General features: G+C 34.7%; 2 protein-coding genes across 2 annotated transcripts; one reads left to right on the forward strand and one right to left on the reverse strand.

Moving 5' to 3' along the window:
- Nucleotides 1-2,724: 2,724 nt before the first annotated feature.
- On the reverse strand, nucleotides 2,725-5,955 carry LOC104119788 (protein SIEVE ELEMENT OCCLUSION B-like). The gene is made up of 7 exons (XM_070197434.1): nucleotides 5,640-5,955; nucleotides 5,397-5,516; nucleotides 4,854-5,302; nucleotides 4,632-4,744; nucleotides 4,271-4,413; nucleotides 3,701-4,186; nucleotides 2,725-3,592 (listed from the first exon to the last, which is right to left on the reverse strand). Exons 1-7 carry the CDS (start codon nucleotides 5,865-5,867, stop codon nucleotides 2,975-2,977), a joined length of 2,157 nt encoding a protein of 718 aa, XP_070053535.1. The 5' UTR covers nucleotides 5,868-5,955; the 3' UTR covers nucleotides 2,725-2,974.
- A 12,143-nt stretch (nucleotides 5,956-18,098) lies between these two features.
- LOC104119789 (protein-L-isoaspartate O-methyltransferase 1-like) lies at nucleotides 18,099-22,623 on the forward strand. The gene is made up of 4 exons (XM_009631374.4): nucleotides 18,099-18,368; nucleotides 20,029-20,299; nucleotides 21,704-21,868; nucleotides 22,178-22,623. The coding sequence occupies exons 1-4, from the start codon at nucleotides 18,162-18,164 to the stop codon at nucleotides 22,426-22,428; spliced, it is 894 nt and encodes a 297-aa protein (XP_009629669.1). The 5' UTR covers nucleotides 18,099-18,161; the 3' UTR covers nucleotides 22,429-22,623.
- The last annotated feature ends 17 nt before the right edge of the window (nucleotides 22,624-22,640 follow it).

The following is a 22,640-nucleotide window of genomic DNA, read 5'->3' on the forward strand; positions in this document are numbered from 1 at the left end:
TGCCCTGTGAACCACACAATTATTTTTGTGAAAAAGAAGATACTAATAAAGGGGGAAAAAGAAGAAAGATGATAAAGAAATGAACTTTGCGTCCAAATTAACCTCAAAAGTTACATAATTCATAAGCTGATGATTGCCCAAGAGTATATAATTAAAGAGAGAACGTTTGGTTGGAAGTTTAGATGCTTATGAACTTAAGAGAAGTTCAATTGATGGTTTGATTGTCGATTCATAGATATGGTGATCTTGCACGTGTTTGGAGTCTTTGGATAGGTCCGAATAGTACTTATGCACTTATTGGGAAGGGGTCACGGATGGCTGAGGTGAGTTTCGGACCACCCGGAGCTTGATTGAGTTGCTGATGACTTCTGGTGCCTAGTGTGCTTCGCGATTGTGGAGCAGGTCTCGAGATCGCAGAGACTCATTTGGGCAGCTGTATTTTTATTCTTCGTGTTCGCTGGTGAAGAGATCGCAGTCGCGTAAGCAGTGAGGCTAGCCTGGAGCCAGATGGAATTTAGCCTTCGCATTGGCGAAATCTGGGACGAATTCAGGCATTAATTGTAGTTTAAAAGATTATTCAGCAAAACCTTAATTGTCATCTTTTAGAAGGATTTTGTTTTCTTTGAAATCTATCTGAGCCATTTATAATTTGTATGTCCCTCTTCTTTATTAGATATTGCACGGATATGCTGAATACCTTTTCCTCAATGGAAGTAATACTTCCCAATGTTTTTATCATGATTTCAATTTATAAATAGAAACTCCTCCAAATGGTCTTAAGCATTGAAAATTTTGATCTTCTTCATTATTTCACTCCTTTAGAACTGGTGTGGGAATCAACACCCTTCGCACATCTAGAACTAGACATCTGGAGTGCGGACAATATAAGATGGGCCCCAACACCGGATAAACAATAAATTGAGATGGAGCTGGCTCTAATACCATATTAGAGATATGAATATTGAGTTTAACTCAACTTTAAAAGCTAGTTCATGGGATAAGAATTACTCAAGACTATATAAAGAGATCGTCCTACCCCTTTACAACTGATGTGGGACTCAAGAGAAAATTGATATAGAAAAGAAATGTAAATGGTATAGAAAAGAAATGAAAATGATATATATAACTATATAAGTTAAATATTTGCACTAGGGAGACTAAGAATATATGAGAGGATAAGAAAATGTTCCAAACGTTTGCCTCGGGCTTGACCAAGATTAACGCTGGATGAATAAAGAAAAGAATTACACTTCTTTAGAAAATGATGGACAGGAAAAGGAAATAGATTAGGGAAATACGGAAAAAGAAATAGCTATCTCCTTTGACTGGTTTAAGGGGGGAACATAACGGTCTATATTTCTCTCTTTAACTAGTAGCGCGTGGCGCTGCGTGTATGTTAAGTATATTTTTGGAAAAAGTCTTCAGATTGTAAAACAATATTCATAAATTTAATTAGCTAATCTTATTTACTTAAACCGTTATTCGTAAGAGAATTAATAAATTCGAAAGTTACAGTTTTATTATTTATATTAAGCCACAAAAATTCTGTTCTATAGGTAAGGGAAAATTGTAAACAGGACGACCTGAATCAAGCTGACGCGATATATGCCTTTATCCTTAATCTCTTCTTGTATCAGCGTCAAAGATTTTTTTTCATTTTTTTTCCTTAAATATTCTTTCACTATATGTATATATATTTGGAGTCGTGGCAGTAAATCAACTTCTGAAGTTGGAGGGGGTAAATCATTTTATAAGTTAAATAGAAAAGATTGGGAAGTTTAAAATCATATCCGAGTCAATTTGGTCAATCCTACACGTGTAGTCATGTAATCTGTCATGGAGGGCATTCCCAGCCATGCTCCATGACCCCTTGGACGCGCCCCATGGCTTCCTGGGATGCCTTCCAACGCCTAGCGCCATGGACGACCCTGTGGTCTTGGCCGCGCTAAGTGACAAGCGCACTTGTGCCTATGTCGCCTCATCAATATCCCTCGCCAGTGCCCAGCCGCAGGCAGATGCTAACAGCGCCCCTCGGCAGGCTGCGCCGCGCGCGCAAACCCTGATGCTAAAGATAATGATGCCTCCAACGGAGCTGCTTTTACTTTGTAGGAATCTAAGTCCTTTTTATTATAAATATAGAGTAGTTTTACTTCTTGTATTTCCATTACGAGTCTCTAGCTTATTTATGTCAAGTCTTGTAACTTTGGTTTATTTTTTTAAGCATTATTAGGGGGATCAAGTAGCCAAACTTTCAAGCAAGCAAATAATTCTCTACTGTCTCTCCCCCTCGACATCGTGTTGCCTTTCTATAATAGCTTGCATTAATTCAATCAAGCTTTCTTTCATTCTCATTTTCTTTTCTATTCTCTCAATTGCTCTTGACATCGGTTTTCTCGCAGTGACAGTCTCGTCTAGCGTACGGAAGGGACCCCAGTTGGCGGATAATAACCACACGGACATCGATTGCTTAGCCTTACGTCGCCCTTCCAAGACATCTCAAGAAGGCGCCGCGGAACAAATCACATGATGTCACTTGATGTCAAGAAAAACAACGTAATTTCCCTTGTTCCTGTGCCTCTATGTGTCTCAATGTTCCATTCTTTACCATCATATGACGAAGCATTTTAGTTCAATGTGATTATTTATAGAATAGGAGCGGGTATGACTTATGACAGCCACATAACAAGGAAACTCTTCTATGGAAGTTAGAAAAAAAGGCCAAAGTAACTAAAAAAGGCGTGCCTCAATTTAATTACCTATAAATTATTACACACTCAATAGTAGTCTAGAGCTGATCAAAGACATCTTTTGACAGCCAGACAAATACATACAACATATGACTTACATATAGTAAAAGAAAGGTGGTACAAAGACCACCTGTTATTTTGGACAACAAAGATGAAAATCCCTTAGCATAGAAACTAAGGAAGCACATTACTATATAGCAAGCAATAGATTGAATAGAAACAACCCCTCAATCAGTGCAGCAACGGTACATGAAAAACCTCTCCATTGGCCTTCCACATTCTGCACAAACTATCATTTCTGGAATATCACCATCAAGTCCCGGGAGAATTAAGCGATTGCAGTGCTGAGGAGTGTGCAATTGTAGGAAATAATCAATAAGTGCAGGCACAAATCCTTTTTCTCTAGCATCTTCCTCCCAAACTGTATAATCATCTAATGTTTTAGTGATTATCTGACTTTTGGCTCGTGCCATTTCGAATGATCCTCTGCTTATCAGTGCCCAACCTTGATCACTTGCATCAAAACTCAGCATTGTCAACACTTCTTGCATAATTTTATCTTCTTGGATTGTCTTTCCAAGTTGCATTTTAGAGTAAAACATGCTCTCTATTCTTGTCCAAAAGTACCAAACTGATGTTAAGTCCATCAAACAATAACTCAGATTTTCTGCTGTTACCATACTGTTGATCCTTCGAACTCGTTCCTTGTTATTGCTCTTCCCTACATACATCATTAGTAGATCAATCCCAGCTCTCTGTGCCACACTTCTTGCTGATTTCGTGAAACTACGGATCCATTCTATGTCTTCTCCTCCATATAAACAGATAAACTTCCCACTCGTCATCTGATTGCCACATTATAAAACCAAGATTTTTATTAGAATTAATTAGTACATGGATCATGGATGTGAGTATAAGCATAAAATAGCAAGGGATTTTTGTTGTAAGCTTACCCATTCAATTAAATTCTGATCAATGCCATCGACGACTAGCTCAAGACGCCAAGATTCCACGCTCCACAAAGCTTCCTCTTTGGAAATAGTGAAAGGATAGGCCAAATTTCCCCAAATCCAAGCCATGTGAATAGCATTTGGACAAGCCACTTTACCCTGTTGTGGATCCAAGGTTACAAGCATCATTTTCTTGGAGAAATGCCACCTTTCTTTGACAAACTTGACGATTGCTGGCTCTAACAAGGAAGGATGGTGCAATGTGTACCACGGCATTATTGCTTGCAGCGCCTTAAATTTCATTTCCTGCTCTTCATTCCACCCCCTTGATCGATCCACAATCGGAAGCCACACTATTTCGTATTGAAGTTCTGGCCTTGCCCTTGATTCAGTGTATATATGAGACAGTACTAACAACTCTTCAGGGCTGGCGTCAAGATCTGACAGAAGAAGCAGAACAGTCTTTCTTCTAAGCACCTCAATACTAGCCTGAAGTCAGGGAAAACATAATCTTTAACACAGGAAAAAACATAATCTTTCTTTAAGGTTAAAAGAAGTAAAATTTGAACGTACCCTCGTGTGAGTGGTTCCTACTTCAAGTGGGAGTAAATCGTCCTTGATGTAAATCATTCCCCTGTTTATCTTCATGTTGTCGAATTGGGTTGTCTCAAAGAGGTGCACCAGCATCTGATAGTACTCAACGTGCATCTTCTCCTCTGCATGGTATTGATATAATTAAGCCCTTATAGAAAATTCCAAGAACTAGCTCAAATTCTAGTTTAAATCATGATTTTGTTACTTTATGATGATTTCTTAATTCCTTGTGAAGGATTTTGAAGTTTCAATTTCACTAAGATACTTTATTATGTATCTTAATCTTCACTTCTCTTCCATTTTCTTGTATATTTATGATTCGATGATTAAATCTACTCACGAATATGATGATAGCAACGATCTAATTCAGCTCTGAGGTGATCGCTTATGTTTCTCAGCTTGTGAGTGGAGCTTGACATTTCCCATGTGTCTGATGTGGTAGCTGCTATCATCCTGCATATTCCATTTGTTTGTATGTAGTAATGTTACTTCCATTGACCAAAATTAAATTCGTACACAAAAAAAAGAAGAAGAAATATTGTGGTTAAACGGAGGGGCTTACTCATAGTTCATTCCAAGAAGGCTAGTAAGTTGAGAAGCACAAGCAACAATACTTTTAATGGTCCAATAAACAGCAGTAGGAATGTGGGAAATAGCAATAGACAGAGGTGGTTGATCTTCAGAGATGTACTGAGAAGGAAGTCTCTTGAATTCAATTATACGTTTGGTTACTTCCAAAATGGCCTTGATAAGTTCGTTGATGGCATCAAATCGCGACTTGAGGGAAGCATGGTGTTCCATAGTATCTGGTAGCTGTTTCAAGAGAGCCACAGATTTTGCCAAAGGATGAGTAGCAAACATCTGAGCCACCAGCCAGAATTCACCATAGGTAATGGCAAATGCTGCTAAAGATAGCACGAGTTTTGCGTCCCATTGGTAGCCAGAGAGCATAGCTAAAATTGCCATTGTTGTTGAATGAGTATCCCCTCCACCTGAGCACTTGCATGTCAACTGCAATTACATTTTGTAAAGACAAACGCGTTATAGCCAAAAAGAACAATCTAATAAAAAGAAAAGTGTGTGGACACACGGAATATTAGTCAACCTCGCAAGAGACTTTGTGTATGATATAAGCCAATCCTTCTAGTATGCCATCAAAGGCAAGTGATGCATTTTCTTCTAACTTCAATGCTTCAATGTTGGCTTCAAGAGGCTGAGTAGTGCCCTGAAAACATATAGCATAGCAAACAAAAGTTAAGAAAACAAAACGTCGTTGTTTTGACAAGAAATGTGTTCAGAAAATTAGATTATATATCATGTAATCAAACTAAAAAAATTTAAATGTTACATGAAGCACGCCATCAATGCTAGCAGGGTAGGCATGTTGAAAAATCTCCTCAACGACATGGAGGATGATTTTAACATCAACTTCGCGACCATCAGGATTGTGAGTATCAAGAATTTTCTTGGACATAGCATGATCATCAGACAATGAGAATACTGGGCGTTCTCGCCTAGCCATTGGCTGCGAAGGCTTACCATGATGAGCAGATGGCACCAAAGCACGACTTGCCATTTTCTTGGGGGTTTTAGTTTGGGTTTGAAGAAGAAATTAAAAGAACTGGCTTTGGTTCGATGATGTTAACTTAAGCATGCATTCAAGCTATATATAGTGAGGAGAAAGATAGGAATAAATTAAGGGGGAGGAAAAATGTAAATGAATCGAGTACCTTGCTTGTAAGAGGGTGTAATATGCTAAAGCACTTCCGAATTTGATAAGGGAGTAATTATTACACTGCCTATGGTGGTCCCTTTGAAATTTTCTTTACAGGGTTAAAGCATAAAATACTTTTTGATTTGATTATTACAACTTGGACAGGTCCTAGATTTTGAAGTTAGGTTGGAAAGAATGTTCTCTATTTTTTATGTTGAAGTAGAGTTATCACTGACTTTTCTTCTAAATAAGAAATGTTGATTTAATTAGGCTACTCCCCTATTGCATATAATTAGATTAATACCTAATATAGGTTAAACGCTTGAGGGAAGAGGCAAAGAACATATATAAATCCTCATTCTATCTGTTTTTTCCCCTCAAAAGTCAATTTGCGGAGTAATTAGCAGTTGTCTCAGTAGTAATTAATTTTAGAACTTATCAATATAATGAGCACGACATGCAATAACACCTCCTGAGAGTTAATATTGAAGATTGCAAATATTTATTATTGAAAATAATACGGACTTGTCACCTCTCTTTGCCCAAGAAACCTATTTATCTTTTTCCTCAATTTTTTAGATTTTCCATCCTTTTTATTCCATTTACGTGCTAGATTAAAAAACACAAAAGACATTCTCAAATGCTCTTAAATCTTAATCATATTTATCATAATGATTGAATCGCTAATTAACGGGATTATTATAATTTTAGATGAGTTACAAACTTTTCACCTCCCCATTCACCTTAACATCTCCTTTTTCAATAAATTCATTCATATAGATTTCATATACATGTCAATCCCCATTTTTTAGGCTTGTTATATGGTTCAATTGGTTTCACATTTCTGGTGCTAACGGGGGCTTCCGAGAGTATGTTAATAGATTATTGTTTTAGTTGTTTGGGCTTCCTGTTTCGTTTAGGTATATCAAGTGTGGTTTGAAGTACATTTATGTTAATGTAAAGATTTTTGTTCTTGATGTGCTTTTCTTTGTCCATGGTTTTTCTCTTTCACAGGTAATGTGATTCAATATTTATTATGCTCTTTAATTGTTGCTATGCTCTTTGCATAATGTATATAATGGAGGAATTAAATTGGCTTTTGCTTCATGCTTTCACGACATGCATTTTATCTTTTTACTTTCTTTTTTTAATCTTATGCCTCTTCTGTTTTCTTTAAATCAATCCTCTAAACGTTGAAAATTAGCATTCAATGAGTAACAAAGAAATATAGAGATGGAGAGAAACAAATGATGAAAATTAAGAAGAATATTGTAGTTATTTTAGATGAATAAAAAATTTAAGTGTGAGGATGGGTCATTCCTTTTCATGGAACGGATCTATTCTTTGAAAAGGCGTGGTAGTTAATATGTCACTCTGTGTAAATATATATATATATATATATATATATATATATATATATATATATATATATATATATATATATATATATATAAGTGGGCAATAAAAAAGTGAGGTGGCACCTCTCTTAAGCCAAGAAACACATTTATCTTTTTTCTCTTTTTTTGGTTTTTTCATCATTTTTTTCATTTATTTTATATTAAAAATTCTATCTTTATAACTCACACCTCTTTATCTTCAAACCTATATTTTTAATAATATCAATAACTCTCATGCATTTTATATTCTTAACCTCTAAATATTTAATGTGTAAGTTTATGACTATTTATTATATGTTCCTCCATATGTACCTATATAAGGACTTCTATGTTTTGAACAAATATGATTGATACTAACTTTATATTCTGCTTATATTGTTTGAGCTATCTCTATGTCAAATGTTATAGTGAAAAAGAAAAATTATACTGAGATATGGTATAATTTCTATTCTTTATTTTTTGTTTAAGGTAAATGCACAAAGATATTCCATACATGTGTGAATCTTAAGAAGAATGTTTAAGAGGAAGTATCAAATAATGAGGTGAAGATCGAAGTAAAGCGTATTTCACAATTCTCAATAATGGTCTTTGATTTTGTCATTTTTAGGTTTAGGTTGTATAAGTTGAAGTAGTGATTTTTTTCAAATAATACATAGAGATTTTGATATCTGTTTTTTGTTGTATATATTTATACTCTACAATTGTAATTACTTTGAGTCGTGATTTTATCCGATGTCGAAGTGAGAAATTCTAATGTGTTTTTCTTTTCTTGTTATATATAGATTTATCATTTTTATAAATATATTGTTCTATATGTTCTTAATTTTTTTGCCTCTATTTCTTTTCTTCAATGAACGTTTTTGAATTAGGCATTAATCTATGACATTGATAATGTGTAGATAACTTTAAGTTAACATATAATGTAATATAATTAATTAAGAAATCACATGTAATAATAGGTTATTACCGATCAAAAGTTTTAACACCGTGAATGGGGTAGGTTTTCAATAGTTTAAAAATCACTAGACAACAAGTTATTAACTTTATGAAATAAAGTATTTTTTTTCCGGGTTATACTATCGATGATTGAAAACTTAGTGAAGTTCATAATCAACTTGCAAACAATACTCATTATTCTAATGTTAGGATTTACACAATATAGATTTATCATTTTTATAAATATATTTTTCTATGTGTTCTTAATTTTTTTGCCTCTATTTCTTTTCTTCAATGAACTTTTTTGAATTAGGCATTAATCTATGATATTGACAATTTGTAGATAACTTTAAATTAACATATAATGTAATCTAATTAATTAAGAAATAACATGTAATAATAGGTTATTACCGATCAAAAATTTTAACACTTTGAATGGGGTAGGCTTTCAGTAGTTTAAATATCACTAGACAACGAGTTATTAACTTTATGAAATAAAGTATTTTTAATTTTCGGATTATACTATCGATGATTGAAAACTTAGTGAAGTTCATAATCAACTTGCAAACAATACTCATTATTCTAATGTTAGGATTTACACACATATACATTTATCATTTTTATAAATATATAAGTTTCTATATGTTCTAATTTTTTTTGCCTCTATTTCTTTTCTTCAATGAATTTTTTTTAGTTAGGCATTAATCTCTGACATTGACAATTTGTAGATAACTTTAAGTTAATATATAATGTAATCTAATTAATTAAGAAATCAATTGTAATAATAGGTTATTACCGATCAAAAATTTTAACATTCTGAATGGGATAGGCTTTCAGTAGTTTAAAATTCACTAGACAACGAGTTATTAACTTTATAAAATAAAGTATTTTTTATTTTGGGGTTATACTATCTATGATTGAAAATTTAGTGAAGTTCATAATCAACTTGCAAACAATACTCATTATTCTAATGTTAGAATTTACACATAATTAGTTTTGATTCTTATCTTATTAAGTGTGTTAGTGAAAGATTTTTTTATTAAAAAAATTAAATGTTCATGTGAATGCTTGGTGAATATTATTCTTTAAAGTGTGACATTATCTCTAATTTAATATTACAATTACTCAATTAAATGTATCACATAAAAGCATGCTTTAACTACCAGAATAATACAATAAATTAACGGAATAAAACATTTATGTTGCAAAGTAAGAGGAGGAGGTCTTCCTAATGATCTTTTGTCAAAAAGTATATTTTTTCTCATAGAAATTTTCAGCTTCTCAATATACAACTAACAATAATTTAATTTATTTTATTTGTGTAATTGATAGTTTTAAGAATCTATGCAACTTTTATTTTAATTTTAGGTTTTATTTTTCTTAGTTTTGGACTTTCTTAATTAGATAAAACTTAAGTAATATTCATTGATAATATACAGTTAACTATACATCATATAGATTATTTGCTACAAATAAACTAAATTTATGAATTAAACCAAATGTATTTTATTTATTGGCGATTTGCTTTCTCATGAAAAGAGGGATAATATCTACATTTGTTATTAACTCGATAAATTCTTTTTTAAAATTTTATTGATGTTTCTTGAACCCGTGCAAAGTGCGGGTAAGTTTACTAGTTATTAAGTAGGCGTTTGGACATAAAAATTGTAAAATTCGAAAAAATGGTGAAATTTTAGTTTGGATTGTTTTTGAAGTTTTGTGAGTGATTTGAGTGAAAATTTTGAAAAATAACTTTTTGCAGTTTTTCAAATTTTCGAAAATTTCTTAAATGCATCTTCAAGTGAAAATTGAAAATTTTATGAACAAACGGTGATTTCGAAAAAAAGTAAAAAAAAATTAAAAAAATCTTCTATCAAATTTTATGTCCAAACGGGCTATAAATATATTCGGACGAAGGCATGTGCCAACTTTCTGGCAAACGAAAGGCGCAAATACAAAAGATTTACTAATATGGGAAGATGAGACCAAGGAATGAAAATGTAGAGTTTCTTCTCCTAGCAGATTTAAAAGATTTTAAGTTTTTGTATTTTTTTTCCAATTTATCAAAAAGGTAAGTAGTGAGTAGTTATTTTAGGAGGAAAAGGGTCAAATTTATTCTTGTACTATCAAAATCATGGCAGCTTTAACCTCTGTTAAATTTTTGATCTCATATCATTGCATGCGTCACTCAAAAAATCCTTTTTATATATACACTTGACCCCTAATTGAGCTCCAACTATTCAACATGATGGTAATTTTAAATCATAGTCAAAAGTTAAAGGATCAATTTGAATCTTTTTTCTTGAAGAATTTGAGCAAAATACTCTACTAATTTCAAGCTAAAGCTCCATTAAAGCAAGCGCAATACAAGATAAGTTGCATATAAGGGTGGCAAGTGGGTCGGGTCAGACCCGCTGGCTAAATGGGTTAAGTGGGTCGGGACTGGTAGGACCGCTAGAGATGGGCTTGGGCCGGTTCTTGCCTAGGAACCATTAGGATCGGGTCCGTTTGGCCCGCCAAAGGCTCGGTCCGGTCCCGGCCATAACGTCCCGGCCCCGGTCCGTTGGCGGGCCAAACGGGCTCAACGAATATTTTTTTAAAAAAAAACTAGTCGTTTGGCTATTTAAAAAAAAGTTGTTGGGCTTTAAAAAATAGTCGTTGGCTATTTAACCCCCTCCCCCCAACTTAGTTTTAACTCCAAACTCTTTATAATTACACTTTTTTCCTATTTTACCCCCTCCGAACCTTGAAGGATTTATGAAATTTGTAAGAGATAGCATGTAACTTGTATGAACAAAAATTAGTACTATGTATTATGTAACTTGTATTTTGGCAAATCTTGATTAGTTCCTTTTTCTTCTCAATGGTGGTATTAGCACTTTATTGTTCTCATTCCATAGGGGGGAGGAAGACTAAGAAAGATATTGCCATAATTTTTATTGATATAATAAAATTATAAGGCATTACTTTGAATATTTTTTTATAATATTTTGTCCTTAAATTTGAATTAAAAAATAGATCACAATTCTATAATAAATTTATAAGGCATTGCCTTAGATATTTTATTAATATCTTTTGTCTTTAATTTCTATTTAATTTTTTAAAAAATCACAACTTAGCTGTTGGGCCCACTTAGCACGCGGCCCCGACCCGTTTAGCCCTGGACCATGAGTTCATGGGCCCAGTCCCGGATCGGTTCTTACAAAAAGACTGTTTAGCCCGGGACTGCTAAACCCATTTATTTAAGGACCGGGATCGCAACCCACGAGACCGGCCCACTTGCCACCTGTAGTTGCATACGAGAAAGGTGTGAATAGACCAAAAGTATAATTGAGAATAGAATTGAGCAATTTTAGATAGTATAGGGACAAATTTGAATATTTTTCCATTTTAAAAAGGAGAAAAAGAAAAGATCTTCAACATTTTCGTTTCAAACAGACAAATCATGAATAGTTCTCTGATCTAAGATAATATCCTAATTTAAGTTATATCAGTTGTAAAAAGCTTTCAACAATCTTCTTTCTATGTTATACCTCACATTCTTACACGAATAATTTTCTTAGCAATTGGAATTGAAAAAAGAAAAAGAGCTTACTAAAAGATTCCGTTGAAAGAGTGTTTTGATTAATCTAATTTGATTCTCCAAACTCGTGCATTAAAAAAGAGCATTTAGCCTATTATATAAATGACTATTGACTACGTAGAAGATCGGACGGTGTAGGTGGACCTTCACTCTTTTATGTTACTTCTATTATATTTGTCTTTAGTTTATGTTATATATTTCCCCGTTCACTTTTACTTGTCCACTATACTAAAAATACATTTTCACTTTACTTATCAATTTTCATAAATTAAAAAGAAAACAAAAATTCTTTTCTTGTTTTACCCTTATCATTAACTACTCATTCCCCAAAATATTTTCCCAAGACTTGTTAAAATGGTATCATTATTATGAGTATTATAGTAAAATATGTACTTCATTTATCATTTTTAAGGGGCATGTTAAATCCATGTTGAGCTCTTTTCGGCTCTAACCTAACGTCTCTCTCTAACCTAACAACTCTAACGTGTCTCTCTCTAACCTCTGATAACACCGGCGTAATTTCGACGACCTCCACCGGAGTCAGGTAAGTCCCCTCCTTCCTTCTCTAATGTCTCCCCTTCTTTCCTCTTTCCCCACCCCAGATCGGCGGATCTGCCCCCCTCCCCCCATCCCTCACATTCTCCCCTTCTCTTTATCTCCCACTATTTCTGGCTCTTCTTTCTTCCTCCTCCATTATCCCTCTTCTCCTCTACCCCCGTCTTCTTTTCTCCAGCTTTTGTGTTTTTTTTGTTTCTTGTTTTTGGTTTTTTTTCTCTGTCGTCGGGCATCTCCGCCGGGCAGCGACGTTCTCATTGGGTGGCTAGGCCTTCTTGGTCGTCTTCTGTCCTTTCCCGGTATGCTGCTTTTCGAATTCTTCGGTGTAGCAGTGGCGGTAGAGGATTCTGCACAAGGGCAATTTTCTGACGAGCCTTGAGAGTCAAGTGAGGCCCAGACATGGGCAGCTGGAGGCGGGCGACGTGTAGGTATTTTCGGACTGTAGTTGTTGTTGGTCAACACCATTTTGGCATCCGTAGACATTTCAGGTTCTATCATTCCTGCTTCGTATTTGTAATACGGGAGAGGACTGCGGGAGGAGACTCGGATCATTTTTCAGTGAAGATGGGGTTGCATCAGGGATCGACTCTTAGCCCGTTTTTTGTTTACCTTAGCGTTAGAGGTGATGACGCGACACATACAAGGGAAGGTGCCATGGTGTATGCTATTCACTGATGAAATAGTCCTGATTGATGAGACGCGTGATGGAATTAACGTTGGGTTGGAAGTTTGGAGACAGACACTGGTGTCTAAGGGTTTTAAGTTGAGTAGGTTAAAAATTGAGTACTTGGAGTAAATGTTCAGTGATGGGATGCATGAAGAAGGAGTGGAAGTGAAGATTGATACTCAAGTCATTCCCAAAAGAGATAGTTTCAAGTATCTTGGGTCAATTATTCAAGACAATGGGGAGGTTGACGAGGATGTTACCCATCGTATTGGAGCGGGGTGGATGAGGTGGAGGTTCGCTTCGGGGGGTTTTGTGTGATAAGAGTGTGCCACTTGGACTTAAGGGCAAGTTCTACAGAGTGGTGGTTAGACCGGCTATGTTGTATGGGGTTGAGTGCTGACCTGTCAAGAAGTCTCATGTACAGAAGATAAAAGTAGCTAAAATGAGGATATTGAGATGAATGTGTGGCCATATCAGGAAGGACAGGATTAGGAATAAAGTTATTAGGGACAAGGTAGGAGTAGCATTTGTGGAGGACAAGTGGCGAGAGTCGAGGCTGAGATGGTTCGGGCATGTGAAGAGGAGAGACATAGATACTCCGGTCAGGAGGTGTGAGAGGTTGTCTATTGCGGGTCTGAGAAAGGGAAGGGGCAATGCCTAAGAAGTATTGTGGAGAGGTAGTTAGGTGTGACATGTCATTACTCCAGCTTACTAGGGATATGACCCACAATAGAAAGATATGGGGGTCAAGGATTAGGGTTGTAGGTTGACAGATAGTAGTGTATTCCTCGTAGGCTTACCAGTAGTACTAGGACTATTTTTGTGTTATCTTATTCATGATTCTTTACTATTACATGTTGTGTCATTCGTGCCCGTTAGCTTAATATATTGTTGTTACTATTGTTTGCTACTTTTGCCTTATCTCCACTGTTCCTTGAGCCGATGGTCTATCGAAAACAATCTCTCTATCTTTATAAGGTAGGGGTAAGGTCTGCGTACACACTACTCTCCCCAGACCCCATTTATGAGATTACACTGGGTTCATTGTTGTTGTTGTTGTTGTTGTTGTTGTTGTGGTTTAAGGGGCATGTTAAATCCGTTGTGGACAAGTAAAAGTGAACGAAGAGAGTACATTGTCAATATAAGAAATTTTACACTATCATATTATTTTTACCTGTTTTAGTAGGTAATCTGTCTTATTTTTAAGATTATAAATTTTATATGTTAAGAAGGCTTCCTTATGGATAATAGTGTGATTCTTTTTTTTTTTTTATAACTTAAAAAAACTCTTGTTTGTATTGTCCTCCACTCACCCCGCTTAGTGAGGGGTTCCTAACAAGACTAGGTTTAATTAGACTACCACTTGTCCCTTTAGGGGACATCCCAATTTAAAAAAGCAACCACTTTCAAACTTTAACTTGAGTCATAACTTTATACTCCTAGGTCTTATCCAAATTGTAAGTTGTCCACTCCAAGTAACGGATCATAAACTTGGAATATTAAAATATTTGCAATGAGCTTCTTGTGTATAGGTTTTTCTTCTTTTTGTTTCTTCTTTTGTGTTAATAAAGTTAAGTGAAAATTTGGGAACAACGAGCATTTTTGATTTGCTAAGATTGCTTAATTTCCAAGGGGATTTTGGAATACGAGGATTCCTCGATTTATTATCTTTAATAAACGTACCTAAAGATAAGAAAGTTAAAAAAATAAAAATCGTAAAGCTGGATTATTATTTTCCAAGATTCTTTTTGTCTATTTTTCCTGAGTTCAATTTCTAAACGTAATTGAAATGTATTCCATTTTGCTAAATAATTACTCTAAGTGTTTATATCAAAGTCCAAACTGATCAATTTAACTCAATAATTAGAAATAATAGCAAAAATATCATACAAAAATTAGTTAAGTGATAAGCGTGTGTACAATCAGACTTTTCTATAATATTATCTCTATATAACAACCATTCATTATAAAAGTCACGTTTTATTTAGAATCAATTTTTATATTATGTTATAATATATGTCCTCTATAACAACACTTTACTATAACAGTCAAAAAATATTATAACAAACGAGATTGTTTTAAAGATGTTTGACTTTCATTTACTAATTTGATATAAACAGTAAATTTTAAGATTAATAGAGTGCCTTAAACTTGGAAGTTTGGACGTAATTAATGTGACGATAGGAAAGAGGATGAAATGGTACGTCACTTTGTATAAAGTAAAAGATCTTGCTATACTAATTTTCTAAATTCTATAGAGAAAGCAATTAAACTCTGGAGACTCCAAGGTAAGCACAGTGCAAAAAGTCTCTGGGAAGACGCAAAGAACACAAATCCTCAGTAGTCAGTACATCTCTTTTCCTGCAAAAGCCAGTTTCATGGATTAATATTCACGTTTGTCACTAAATATTTTACAAAAAAGTTCAACCATGTTTTCATTCTGAAAACTTAGGTTCAATTATTACCGGTATCTTCCTCTTTTCTAATAATTCAGGGGTCCTTTTCTGTCCAAATAAATTTGAAAAAAACAATATTGATCTTAGATTCATCTAAGGTGTAGTATCAGGAGTTATATCACTGGTAGGAAGTTTAGATCCACGTACAATCAAACTTCTTTATAACCATTTCGTTTGTTTCTACACTTTTCTGATTGCTATAGTGAAGTGTTGTTATAAAAAGCATAGATTATAACTAACATTAAAAGTTGTTTCCAAAAATACTTGACTGTTATAATAAAATGTTGTTATAGATTATGACAATTATAGAGAGGTCTGACTGTCAGTGGCGAAGTCAGGAAATTCAATAAGGGTGGTCATATTTTGAACACCTTTTGCCAGTGGGCTATGCAAGGGTATTCAAAGTCTATTTTTATTCAATAACAAGTAATATTTTACTTTATACGTAGTATAATTTTTTGGCGAAGTGTGATCAGTTGACCACCCTTGGACCAACATAGCTTCGCCCCTGCTGACTGTAATTCTAATTACAATTAATCTAATTTATTCTCTAAAAGCTAGTTGATTAAAAAGAGCATATTGACCTACTATGATAAGAAAGGAAAATGTCGGGAGGATCTTTAATATTTCTGGTATTATATTTGTGTGTGATGTTTAGATCCAAGTAGTCATAACTGGATTGAACTAGAATAGTGATGGAAACTTTAATTTGACGCCAACTATGTAAAATTGGCATAGCTATATATAAGTATATTGTCTAATTACCAACTAAAGTTGTGGTGGAGTGATACGTAATTATTCATCCTTAATCAGAAATCTCGAGTTCGAATCATGTGTACGGAATCACCTTTATTAAGGAGTATTTTACCCTCCAATGTGAGCGTTCTCGGCACAAATCCAATTTAGTCATGCCACATTATAGGTAGCAGACACCGGACTAAAAAAATTATCTAATTAATCCATCTTAGAATATGAAAAAAAACGCGGAATGAGGACTCTTCCCCCTTGGTTAAAAAGTTCAGTAAGAAGTACGTACGAATAGCATGTTTCATGTGGTATGTTGGCTTTCTAAAGGGATTTTGGAATATGAATCCTCTAATTTTAACTTTAATAAATGTACAAAAGAAGAAACGAGCTGTTGTTTTCCAAAATTCTTACTTTTTGTCGCCATCTATATAGGATCTGTATTTTTGGATATGCCTCCAACTTTTGTTGAGAAATGCATATATATCATTTTTATTGAGTCCTGCAATAAACCATAGTCTAATCTGCTGCACAAATACGTTTATTCACTATTTTTCCACTTCAATGACTTAGCAATATTTAAATGAAACGGCCACACATAAAACAAAATATACATTGTCGACCCTATAATTTAGAGTTGAGGTATAATTGATATTTTCTTTTTGGCAACAAGGTGTAGTTCATTGATTAAATGTTAAGTTATTTCTTTTAAATAATTATAATGTGTTTTTTAAATCTAGAGAGCAATACTAAAGTGACTTACCAAACTCCAACTACCTTTTCTTCTTCGAGAAGACTTACTCGGACTAGGTGCGTGCAATAAAAGATGGAAATATGAATTAACTATAGTTGAAGTGACAAGGTTTATGCAAAAGATATAGGTATATATTTTTTTTGGTGGATTTAAGTTATATATACGTTTGACATCATAAATAGTTATTCACATTATGAGTTTTAACCTTTGACATCATAACAATAATTTATTATTATATTTAATAAATTATCTATTAATATTCACTAAAAGATTTAATTACAATTACCTAATAAGTTAGATAATTATGTATATAATTTTTTAAACTAACAGTGCATAAAGCTTAAGCTCCTTTCATGTTATAAGTTTAATGTTTTTGTTATCAATTCCTTCATTTTGCTACTTAAACTCCTTACATATTGTAAGTTTAATGTTTGTTATAATCAACCCCTTCATTTTTGCTTCCCTTACATGAGTTCCTTATCAAAAGGAATTTTATTCATGGGCCTTTTTATGGGCTCTCGACACACAAGGTATTCACATTTAAACATGTTGTTTAAAATATATTCACAGTTTACAATATATTTAAAGATTAGTTAATTTTACTCAAACTTTAGGACATAGAGTCCTAGAGTTTAAACCTCAAAGTTCAAATTACAGAACATCATGTCCTAAAATTCGACTCTTACGTCCTAAATTTTAAATTAATAATTCAGAAATTCAAGATACTTAGTCCTGAATTTAAAACTAGCAGCTCAAAAATTTAGAACAGTTAGTCCTGAAGTTTGGGTGAATTGGCTAGTCTTTAAATACAATGTAAATTATGGATATATTTTAAATAGCTGAGCTTAAAAGTGGCTATTGCTGCACTTCACCCTCAAAATAGGCCACAGCCCATCCACACTACATGTTAGCTAAGGCCCATTATAGAGTTGAATTTGAAGGCCCAATTATTATTGGGTTAATACCCTTCTTCAAAAGGGGTTGGAGAAGACACGTGCGAAGAGTAGAGTGAGTAAAGAAACAGGACTAAATTAAAGGATCGAGAAGTAGCTAGAGTTGAAATAATGCCGTCTTCAATACCCTTGCTGCATTCTGTGTCAGCTATAGCGTATGGTTTCCGCTACCGTGCGCCTTTAAAGCACACTTGTTTATTCTACACTCACCAACTCTATACTCTTCAGCCTCCTAACTTCCCCCTCTTCTCTTCATCCTTTTGCCGTGTTCCTAACCCCAATTTCTTCACGGGGAATTCTCTCTTCTCTCGAATGGAGGTAATAATTCTATCTATAGAAGTATATTTTATATTTCTACTAATTTTGTTTTAGTTCAATGGTTAGAAATGATCGTTTTCTTCCTGATAGTCAATACTGGTGGCGAATTTCCGAACAGTGAATGGACTAGTAACAGAGAATGTTTGATGACTTGACTTTGTTATACAACTGCAATGAAACTCGTTCGGATGATTAGTTTCTCTTTGGCAAAATTCCTTACAAGTTTCTGGAAACATTTTGAGTGCTAGGTTACAGGATTCATCACCATATCCCTGTAGTAGTTTCGGCGTTAGCGATTTTTCCTAATTGTTGTGATGTGGAAGTAATTATCTGGTCTTGGTTTTATTTTGATAGCTAAGTTTATTTGAGATTATAATCAGCGATACGTTGTAAGCCATGCCCTTCTGTTCTAAGTGGCCTTTTGGAAGTGTACATAATGTTAAAGGTTGTCCCCCTCCCCTCCCCAAATCCGCACCCCTCTCAAATTGTTAGTGTCCTAGCTTCAAATAAGCATTCAATTAGCTGATATTCGGTGCACATTGTTTTTCCTTTTCGGCTAAAAGAAAAAATCTGAATAAAAAATAGAGTTGTGAGGATAGGATGATTTCTAATTATTGTAAGCATGATCATTAAACAACAAACTCAGTAAAATCCCACAAGTGGAGTCTGGGAGGAGTGGAGTGTTCTTTTCTTTTAAGGAGGTTACTCAATAGTTTGGCAAGACTTTGTTTCTTTTATTAGGCTTGTATATTATATTAGGCTTGTATGAAATGAGGATGATGCCCCATTGAGCAAGTGTGAGAGGTTGGCTATTTTGGGTCTGAGAAAAGGTAGAGGTAGGCGGAAGAAGTATTGGGAAAAAGTGGTTAGACTGGACATGGTATGCCTCCAGCTTACCGACGACATGACCCCTAGATAGAAAGTTATGGAGGTCGAAGATTAAGGTTGAGGGTTAGTAGGCCGTCGAGTTTAGGACTCCGTATCAGTTATGTTTGTTTTGGTTGTTTGTTTTTTGTTTTATATACCAGTACTAGTATTATCACTTTAGTGTTATCTTATTTGTGGTGTCTAGTAACATTTGTTGTTCCCCTTGTTTGGTTATATTAATGCTTTGTTTTTTGTTGTTAATGTTCTTACCTTTAGTATTTCCGACATGACTTTCTTTTACTGTTTTCCTGTTCTTATCTTGTTTTCTTGAGCTGAGGGTCTTTCAGAAACAGTCTCTCTACCTCCACAAGGTAGTGGGATTACACTAGGTATATAGTTGTTGTTGTTTTATATTATATTAGGCTGGATAAGTATTCCTAAATGGGTGGTACAATCTAAGAATATCCTGTGGTAGAAAGCTATGAATTTCTTCTAATTGAGCTTTCTTTTCAAGCTTAAATGTGAAATTGAACAGAAAGATGAGATTGGTGTGCCTAGATAACTAAGTATTTTCATACTCTTGGAAATTTCTAGGATGCAAATTTTCCGGATACATTACCTGATCCGCCTTTACGAATAAAATCTTACATCACCTACCATTCTTGTGTTACATAATTCAAATGTTTTAACTGCTGTGCATTTTTTTTCCTGTTTTCCTGTCAACCTTGAGCAGGTCAACAGATGGGCATATTTGTTATCTCTTACTTCAATCTTGTTTTATGTTTGTCAACAGCATTTTCTGAGTGGAAGTGGCATTAACAGAAACAAGGGAATGATTGAGCAGTTGCAAAGATATGGAGTAATAAAATCAAAGAAAGTAACAGAAATAATGGAAACTGTTGATAGGGGTTTGTTTGTACCTGAGGGTACTCCCGCTTACATTGATAGCCCCATGAGTATAGGTTACAATGCCACTATCTCAGCTCCTCATATGCATGCTATGTGTCTTGAATTATTGGAGGACAGCTTGCAGCCTGGCATGCATGCTCTGGATGTCGGTTCAGGTAATTGTCTAATGAGCTCACTTGTTTCTACAAATTAATTGGGGGATATCATTATTTCTTTCAAAACGAGTATATAGGTGTCAAAAAGCACGGGTAGAGATAGCACAAGCCTTAAATATCAAATCCTTTTGCGCAAATAATAAGAGGTTCCTTGATAATAACTCAATCAAGATAGTAGATAGCAGATATTTAATTTTAAATATGAGAACAATTCAAAAGCACATATTTATTAGTTTTAAACATAGAAGACATTATTTCATTGCTCTAATTTGGGACCTTATGATATATTTTGACTCTATCCGTCAAACATTCAGCTGTCCAAGTTGTGATTGAATTGTGCTCTCCCAGGAATAAATGTGATACTTATAGAGCTCCCTAAGGTGGACGGACATTCTCATAATTTGCATGGTTTTTCATGTGGTGGATAATCAGAAATGACATTGGTTTATGCACTCAGTGAGAGATTAATAGCAGATTGTTGGTTCTCAATATTCTGGACTTGGTTGTTTTTGTTTCCCCGAGGTCAATAGCTTGTGACGTGTGAGCATGTATCAATACCATCAGTGGATTGAACATGACCAGTTTTTGCTGCGCAACTTTTTTCTCTCATTTTCCAAGTTCCTTGTATTGTGGTTGCTTGTCAAACGGATGCCATCTAGCAGAGCATAACACTTTGGTGTAGTATCAATTCTACACTTGTGCTATGAGCTCCATGGATCTTAATATCAAAAATAACCTCTAATCCAACGGGGGAAATAATAGTTTCAGAAGAATGTTAAATGTTTTGCATGATTGGCCTGTCCGGGTGAACAGTTAATAGATTGTGTAGTTTGGTGTATATATCTTATGTAGGTATCAAAACTTGATTTTATGTTAGGAAAATCATTGGGTATTTGATGGGTCGGAATTAGACAGAAGTGAAAGAATCAAATCTGGGGTTTGGTTAGAGGAAGAGGATAATGTTGACTTGTAGATTGAACCAAGATTATTGGTGTTTCTGCGTTGCTCTGACTGAAAAGTTGGTCTTTCTGTGCTTTCTTTTTTTGGATAAGTTCTTCCTGTATTAACTATAAGTGAGTGTTTCATTTACCATGAGTTATTTTTATGTAATGACGAGATTTGTCTTCAAGGTAGCTTTTATCTCACTAGTAGAAATGTTTTCTGTAACTTTCATATTTAGTCTCAAAAAAGGAAAAAAAAAAGATTTGGAACTTTCATGCCATTGTTGACGGACATTATTTTTTCTTATGGAAAACATCAGGAGATACTGATAAGCTTTTAGAATCTTTCTTGTTTTGTTGTTAGCAATGAAATCCTATCTATAGGGATTAAAGAATAGTTGATTGATTCAATGAATGAAGGATGACCTTTTCTTGCCAAAGCTAATAGCTTTGTTTCGTGTAGGAACTGGGTATCTCACAGCATGTTTTGCTCTGATGGTTGGACCACAAGGTCGAGCTGTTGGTGTGGAGCATATACCCGAGTTGGTTGCGTGGTCGACCAAGAATGTTGAAAGAAGTGCAGCAGCTCCTTTGTTAAAAGAAGGGTCTCTCTCATTGCATGTTGGTGGTATGGTTTTGTACTTTTCATGTAGTTTATTCAGGAACTTATGGATTAGGTCATAGAGAGATTTGTGTTTTAAGTAATTTAATTGGATGCGTCTCTGTAATTGCTGATCACAACCAAATAATTCGCACCAAAGAGAGCATTAGGAGACACTCGACATACCAAAGTAGTTTGTGTTCGTAGATGGTTGCTTAATCTTATTTCTTGTTTCCTGTCTACCATGACCCAACCATTGGACAAGTTTTATTGTGGGATTTTTTGAGTACGTTGACAAATAAGTGTTTTTTAATGACGACTTTTGCATCATTGCAGACGGGAGGAAAGGTTGGCCAGAGCATGCACCATATGATGCTATTCACGTTGGAGCAGCTGCAGCTGATGTTCCCCAGGATCTCATCGACCAGTTAAAGCCCGGGGGAAGGATGGTGATTCCAGTGGGTACTTTTTTCCAAGATCTCAAGGTTATAGACAAGAATTTGGATGGTTCATTAAGTGTTCGAAGTGAGACTTCCGTCCGTTATGTTCCACTGACTAGTCGGGAAGCACAGTTAAAGGGCACATAACGCTGTCGAGTCGGGTGGTGATAGTCTTGGTTACCCATTATAACTAGCTTCTATTTCCTTTGCAGTTTCCTTTGATGCTTTGTACAGTTTCACCTCTTAGCCTGTAAAGAATGAACAATCCAGATGATTCTGTATTTAATCTCCATGCAAATTCTCTCCTCTAGTTACTCAATGATAACGAAGCTTTCAATGCAATTTCTTGTTTCTGCGCC

The sequence above is a fragment of the Nicotiana tomentosiformis genome, chromosome 3, assembly GCF_000390325.3.
Source record: "Nicotiana tomentosiformis chromosome 3, ASM39032v3, whole genome shotgun sequence".
Taxonomy (NCBI): Eukaryota; Viridiplantae; Streptophyta; class Magnoliopsida; order Solanales; family Solanaceae; genus Nicotiana; species Nicotiana tomentosiformis.

Excerpts from the sequence above, each read along its gene's own strand:
- LOC104119789 (XM_009631374.4), top strand. The coding sequence starts at position 18,162 with ATGCCGTCTTCAATACCCTTGCTGCATTCTGTGTCAGCTATAGCGTAT. Across the intron at positions 18,369-20,028 it reads CTCTCTTCTCTCGAATGGAG|CATTTTCTGAGTGGAAGTGG; the intron begins GTAATAATTCTA and ends GTTTGTCAACAG. Across the intron at positions 21,869-22,177 it reads TCTCTCATTGCATGTTGGTG|ACGGGAGGAAAGGTTGGCCA; the intron begins GTATGGTTTTGT and ends GCATCATTGCAG.
- LOC104119788 (XM_070197434.1), bottom strand. The coding sequence starts at position 5,867 with ATGGCAAGTCGTGCTTTGGTGCCATCTGCTCATCATGGTAAGCCTTCG. Across the intron at positions 4,745-4,853 it reads CTTCTTGGAATGAACTATGA|GATGATAGCAGCTACCACAT; the intron begins GTAAGCCCCTCC and ends TGGAATATGCAG. Across the intron at positions 4,414-4,631 it reads TCGTTGCTATCATCATATTC|AGGAGAAGATGCACGTTGAG; the intron begins GTGAGTAGATTT and ends AATACCATGCAG.